At 29.4% G+C, this 7,699-nt stretch overlaps 1 protein-coding gene across 1 annotated transcript; it reads left to right on the top strand.

Annotated features, from left to right (window-relative positions):
• The first annotated feature begins 4,655 nt into the window (after positions 1-4,655).
• On the top strand, positions 4,656-6,512 carry LOC119681376 (serine/threonine-protein kinase GD17699-like). Its single transcript, XM_038094549.1, has one exon. The coding sequence runs from the start codon at positions 4,823-4,825 to the stop codon at positions 6,485-6,487; it is 1,665 nt and encodes a 554-aa protein (XP_037950477.1). The 5' UTR covers positions 4,656-4,822; the 3' UTR covers positions 6,488-6,512.
• The last annotated feature ends 1,187 nt before the right edge of the window (positions 6,513-7,699 follow it).

Raw genomic sequence — 7,699 nt, 5'->3', positions numbered from 1 at the left:
TATTTTTTTTGTTTTTGTTTTGTTTGTCTTGTGCTTCTGTGCTAAGAGGTAATCCGCTACTGTCTGAAACGCGTTGTGGGTAGTTCGCAGGTTTTAGCTTCAGTTAAGACTAGATACGTACGGAGTAAAATGTAGTGTAGTGGAATGTTAGTTAGGAAGAGCAGTTTTAGAGTGAACGCAGTATATTTTAGATCTCTTAAAAGCCTCAGTCAATATTGAAATAAGCATGATCACGTGCTTTGTTTTTATAAGCGAAAAAAGTCAGTTAGTTTGCGAAGTCGTAGTTTTAGATATATGGAAATTTTATGATACTATCTTCAAGCATTTATATAACCATTTTTGTAACTAAAATTTATTTTTTTTTTTTTGTTTGTAGGTTTTTCTATTTTATTTTGAACTACAATAATTGAAGAAGTCAGTTGCCAAAAATAAATTTTTTTTGATATATTTACAAGCACCTCACCATGTGTGTTTTGATTTGATTATTGTATTGTTAAGTTCAGAACTTATAGAAAAACACATTTTTTTATATATGAAGAAAATTAAGATTATATCTTATAATTTTTATTTTCAGAATCGTTTTATGTTGAAATCACCTTGAATATTTTTTTATGTGAATAAGTTTATTTGCACTGTTGTTCAAACTGAAATTTCAAAAACTCGTTTTTAATTTTTATTTGCATTTTAATATATATCTTTTTTTTTTTGTTTTTTTTACGAAAACACAATTCAGTTAATAAAGCAGCAAAAAAAAAACAGTAAAAAGAAACAATTTGACAAGTTCAGTCTCAGTTGTTTCCTTCAGGTAGACTGACTATATCTCCTTACCGTATCTCAACTTTTTGTGATTTTGCCTAAATACTTTGCTTTGATATCAAACTTAAGAGCCGCCCGTGTACGTTAATTTCAGAACTTGTTTCGTCGGATGTAAGCGCACGTCTGCCAGTTCGAGTATTTTGTACACAGCGATTTCAGTGAAAATGCGCTGTGGCTGTCGCTGTCGCTGTCTGCGATACATTTTTTCGCTGGCTTGCATGTGTGAGTGAGAAACTCGGTTTCTTATCTGCAGACGCAAGCCCCATAGAAAATATATAAACCAATAACACTGTTAAGGTATCTTTTTTTGGAGATATCTACAAATATTATAGTTCGGAAATTAATCTCTGGACGGCAGCATTTCACAGTGCTTAACCGTATTTCTATTTTTTTTATTTATTGGTAGCAAATTTTGGGATTTCTTAGCCATTAATAATTCTGTGTATAATCAATTATTAGTTCAAAAAAATTGATTAAAGGAACCACGATCATAAGCGGTGCAATCTATTTATTATTATCAATTTCCATAAATGCGGTAGATTCGAATGTTTTGATAACAAATTTTATAATTGATAACTTCAATATTTACTCAATATATTTATTGATTACAAAATTGAACTTGTCGAAAAAATCATTACTTTTTACCATGTGAGCTGTCGGTATATTAGAATTGTTTCCCCAACCAAAGACTTTAAGCACTTTGATATAGTTACTTAGAAAAAATCAAAAAATTTATTAAACTATTATGTGTAATAATAAATTAGATTCTTATGTTATTAAGACTATGAACCTATTACTCAAAAAGCACTTGTTAGTCCACAACTTTTAATAACACTTAAAGTAGCCGGTTTTTAACTTAAAGTGGCCAAGTTTGATAATCTTTACTGTTAATAAAAAGTAAAATCGATCAAATAAGGAAATTAATAATATGTCAGAATTATTTTGGACAATCTAACCATTTGACTTTTAATTAATATTAAAAATAATATATCGGTAACATATATATGAATCAATCATAATCAATGGAAATAAAATATTTTTAACATTACAGAATTTTGTCACTAAGTTCAGTTAAGTTAGAACAGATTCCATTTAGACTACAACCATAGCGATATATTTAATTCGGAGACTTATGGGAATCTACGGGAAGCAATCGTTTTGACACGTAAATACTTCAAACATCCAGTAAGTTTTAGTTAAAAATTAAATAAAAAACAATTGTAACTCTTCGTCTTTTCAGATCCCAGATGTGCTTCAAATCCTTAAAACATCTTTCGCCAAGTTACTACCCTGAAACTCTTATTATTTCATCCTATAGATTTTTATATTATTATTATTGTTAGGAGATGTGATACTGCGACTGTCGGGTTTATTGTGGCCCCTTCTGGATTTAGAGTAGATCTCTAAGCCCTGTTACTTTAATAAAAAGTAATATAGAACCTACTTTACAGAGCTTTATTGCCTTTTCCATAAAAATATACATTCCCTGGAGACTATTCCGTATGTACATTAGCGCAGGGCATTCTAATAGCACATGTGTGGCCGACTTATCATTCTCTTTACAGAATTTACAGTTTGCATGCGTAGGTATACCCAGTCTTGTAAGGTGGTGTTTTATACTATAGATTCAGCATTCTAAAAATTTAAAAAGCCAAAATCAATTGTTCATATATTAACATCAAGACTGGCTTTAAACCATTAACACCTATGATCATTAGATCATTAGATGTAGACCAACTCTTTTTATTTAGCATTCCATAAATGTAAGAAAATATAAGCAATGGTTCATCTGTTCACATACGACCTTCAAACCCTTCAGATCAACTTTTTATGAGGTTTTCGTTTATAAAATCAAATAAAGTTTATTTATTTGAGATGATCAATTATATAGTAACAATTTATTAGTGAAAATTGTAAAAAAAAATTATATAAATAAGTGACCTCATCACATCACATTGCATTTTTTCTTAAATAAAATTATTCAAGCAAATTTTATTACATATCTTTACTGCTACCAACGCCTTATATGTATTACTTTGATAAGGCGCACTTATAGAAGCGGTACTAATTATAAATCCTTTGCTTATTAAATTTATTATCATGTGATATGACTTATGCGTCCGTAAATATTTATTTATATTATTTCTGATAAAATTTCTGACATATAATACTTATTTTATATCAAATTTTGTAGTAGTTACTGTTGCATACGTAATAGATATTTTTGTAAAATATGTATATGTACGAGTAAGTAAGAAATTTGAAAGCCTATGTCTATATGAGTATAGTATATACGAAATAAAACTCATAAGATATCTACATATACATTTAGTTAAAAATATACTAGTTAATTGCAGTATTTATAGCTTTAATAAAGGTTATAATTATCAATTTACCTGGAAATATATAACTAAAAATATCTTTTAATATAGTCAAAACAATCGACAGCTACTTTATTAAATATCTTAAACGATTATATAAAATACCTTTGAAAATACAAACTGTACATAATAAGAAGTACCAGTATAAAAATTAGATAAAGGTTTATAAATAATGTTACTTCAATAACTGTATGTTATTTTATATTGTCGTGATAATGTCTCGAACACCTACATTAATAATATTATAATAATTAATAATATTAAATAGACTAGAAGTAAAGACTCTATAAACTGAATATAACGACACGATAGTCGTATTTTATCTTATAATGCTGATGTAATTTGTCCAAATCTTATCGCAGCAATACTTTCAACTTATCAAGTAACACCAATACGTTTATACATCCTTCTTGGAGACAAAATCTTTGGAACTCAGGTCTCGGTTCTATAAGTATATATTAACATATTTTCATCATTTACTGCACTTACCTATTAAATATAAAATTATATATATACAATATATACTGACACATAAGTATAAATTATTTCAGACTGTAATGAATCCCGAAGATCAATAATTTCAATACCATTCCAGACTAGAATAGTAGAATCTACGTTTAAGTTTAAGAACTACAGCAGATAACATACATAAAGACAGTCTTACACCAGTTTTAACATAATGAAGAGGTGTTTGTATAAATACCGTAAAATGACACGCCATGAAGGAACTTCATCTCCTTATTATATATGAATCTTAATAGACCTACATTACTATACTACTCCCAGTACCGCTATTCCCTAGTTTATATTTAAAATATAGAGGTCGTTACTTTAAACGGGCAAACGGTATCCACTTGACAAAGTTTTTTTAAACTTTGTCTGATAGAATATATCAGATATTTATTATTATTATGTACGTATATTAAGAAAAGCTCAAATAGCCTTTTTAAAAACAATAAAATATGTGATGAAAAATAAATAATTCATTAAGCATTCTACAATCCATTTCATCCTATACCTTCTGCTAACATATAATATTCATCCATCAAAACAGAGTAGGATATTCTAACTCTAACTTCTTATAATCTAATATAATCAAGACAATATAACCCAACTAAACTATTCCAATTGCAAATATTTATATGATTGCAATGGACACAATATAACATAATTGAACGAAAGTGTCACCACCACTAAGTAAATTCGAATATTAAACCCGTACAATCACCTGTGTTGAGGAGGATATATTCTAATGTTCAAAATCGAACCACTGAGTATAATTAGCATGCACTCCTTAGTCTAATGTCATCCCGCAACCAGAGTTACTAATCAAAATACAACAGATTTTTTTAAAATGTTTAAATCGAATTACCTCTGAAAAAACAATAAAACGTTAAAATCGTAGTATTACAACTTCATTTATAATAATATTTTGTAATAAAAAGTTCAAAAATGCAGCTTAAGAAGTAGTTTGAAATATAAAACTCCGTGTTTACGCATTATCGCAAAATAGTAGCAATAAGAAACTTGGTTCAAAATTATAGATACCACCAAGATCCGATAAATTCTGTAAATGTAAATTTTAATTTGTTTTTTTATAATAAGCAATTATTTTATCGTGAACAATGCATAGAACTGAGTTTGATAATCGCACCAAAACACTACCAAGTCCGATCGTTCCAGTAGGCCCGCCCAATAAAATCGAGTTGAATAAGGCCAAACGTATTAAATTTTTTCGTAACGGTGACCAATTGTATGTCGAGAAAATAATTACCATCTCCAAGAAACGATACAGGACATTGGAAAATCTTTTAGATGATCTAACTCGCATCTTTGCCACAAGTTCTGCGACAACAAGCGCCATTACCACAATATACGCAACAAATGGTGATGTTCAAACTAGCCTTGAAGACTTGAAAAATGGTGGAACTTATATTTGCGCCTGCAAGAAGGAAAAATTTGTTCCGATTAAGAATCAAAATGCATGTGAACCTAAACCATCTCAAATACAAGTCGGTAAAACTACTCCATGCAGCAATCAGATTGCTACTTATAAGGTAAAATCTAAAAAGTCTATCGTATGTAAAGAAGCTCCTCACTTAATATTTCTAATTAAGAATGGCCCAAGGCCACGTCATATATCGCATCTGTTTTTGTACAAAAATAACAATCAGACATTTGACACCGTCATTCAGGCCATCTCTGATGTTATCAAGCTTAATACCGGCTTTGTTCAAAAGATTTTCAATTTGGAAGGCAAACCTGTCAACGAATTAACAGACTTCTTTAGCTCCCATGATATATTTTTTGTTTATGCATCAGCATATCATAAAATTCGTAATAATTTTGTATTGAGTCCTGGTGAATCAAGATCCATAAAACAACTGCAGGAAAAACTTCTTAAGATTCCAGCTAGATGTGAGAATAATAATTCTTTACAACCGATAGCTTCTTGCAATATCTTTTCGGTAGGCAAATATCCAAGTATCATCGCTAACAATTACACAATTGATTGTTTCATTGGAAAAGGAGGATTCGGTAACGTTTATAAGATTTTAAAACATAGCTCAGGCATGGAATACGCTCTAAAAGTAGCCAATAAAGCCAAATCCAAAAATGCACACCTTGAAATCGAGATCATGAGAAGGTTAAATCATAGAAACATCGTAAAATTGATCGATTCAGCAGAAAAATACAACAAACTTTTTATAATATTAGAATTCGTGAGAGGTGCCAGTTTACTGAAGATTGTTCATAAAGTACATGTGCCCGAGGAACAAGCTCGTTTAGTTCTAAAAGAACTTTCCGAAGCGCTATCGTATCTTCACTCCAAGAACATAATTCATCGTGATGTAAAAGCTAACAACATTTTAGCCGAATGTGACAGTTCAAGTGATGATATTAAACATATTAAACTTACAGATTTTGGAGCGGCCTGTAAAATATGTACTTCTTCACAGCAACGATACTATGGTACACCATCTTGTGCAGCACCGGAAGTTATAAAGGGTTTTAGTTATGGAGCAAAAATAGATGTTTGGGCTGCAGGATTAGTGCTTTTCATTATGTTAACTGGAAAGTCAGCATTCTCTAAGAAAATGTTCCAAACAAAGGAGGAAATGTTTGCAGCAATTGGATCGGGAAAATACACATTTCCGAAGCAGTTAGAATGGAAGGTATCTGAATCAGCGAGGGATTTGTTAAATAACATGTTAAAAGTCGATCAAAAGCAACGTTACTCTAGTGCTGGAGTATTAAAACATCCCTGGATTAAAGGCAATACTAACTAATCATACTGATATTTGTTTTTTTTTGTTTCATATAATTAAATTATTGCATATTTTAATATTATTTTGAATAGAAAAATTCGAGTTTTTGAAAAATTGAGAAAGACATTGTATTAAAAAAATAATGCACTTGGGGATAATATTAAAGACATATAACTACAAAAATTATTTTTTAAGATATTTCGGATATTTGCAAATATACATTATTAATAATCTTTAAAAATATTTATTTCCTTTAATTGTGTACATATAATTATTATTATTATTATAACATGTGCTGTACAATATTTGAACTAAGCCTATTCACAAAGATTTTCTACAAAAGTTTTCCAATTTTGCCTATTTCGAACGATATATCTCAGTTCACCTGTCGATTTATTTGTTTCACTGTATATGGTCCTACTCCAAGAATTGCATGCTCGTCCTCGGATTCTACTGCCTTGCGGATTTCAGGTTAGTGCCGCATGTGCTACGTCATTTGTGCTTTTGCGTAACGGTGTCCAATCACCTATATTTCCGTTGTCGAATTTTTTTTTTCGATGGGCTCAGGTATTGTCGCACGCCATATAATTGTTAGATTGTAAATGTCAAGCATTTATTATAATATTGACAGATACACATATATATATAATCTATAACAACATCTCCAAAGGAAGGATTAATTAATTTCACCAAAATATTCTAAATTCAAAATATTATCATCTCTATAAAAATCTATATTATACTTATATATTTAGTATATTATACATTATATTAAATGCATATATGATAATTGTAACTAATAACTAGAAGAAGATATAGGGATACTTTGACATAAATACATAGATTCATTTAACAGTTTTTCTTCTTTTAAACATATAATAATATCTCTAAATTTCATATTTAGAGATATCTCAACAATATTTAATATATTGTATAATTCATTCAAGTAAACCAATTCATAATAACACCGCAACTGACTACATTTCCTATAGGGTTTCTTAAAAACAAACCATCCAGCAACTCACACTCCATAAACGCAAATGTTACTTGTATTTATCATTAGACAAAAAACCTGAAGAGAAAATATCAATGAAGGCAGAGTAAGGCCCTCACAATAAAAAATATTAAAAATATTTTTAAAAACAATGTTATAGTTATTTGCTGAGTTTATTCAAAATGGATAAAAAAATCTTAAGTAAATGAAAATTAAGTTGGGAACTGCAAATAATTTTT

This window comes from Teleopsis dalmanni, chromosome 2 (genome assembly GCF_002237135.1).
Source record: "Teleopsis dalmanni isolate 2A chromosome 2, ASM223713v2, whole genome shotgun sequence".
Classification (NCBI taxonomy): Eukaryota; Metazoa; Arthropoda; class Insecta; order Diptera; family Diopsidae; genus Teleopsis; species Teleopsis dalmanni.
This window is presented reverse-complemented; position numbering and strand designations above follow the sequence as displayed.

Bases quoted from the DNA above. Each gene is read 5' to 3' on its own strand.
- LOC119681376 (XM_038094549.1), top strand. From the start codon at position 4,823: ATGCATAGAACTGAGTTTGATAATCGCACCAAAACACTACCAAGTCCG.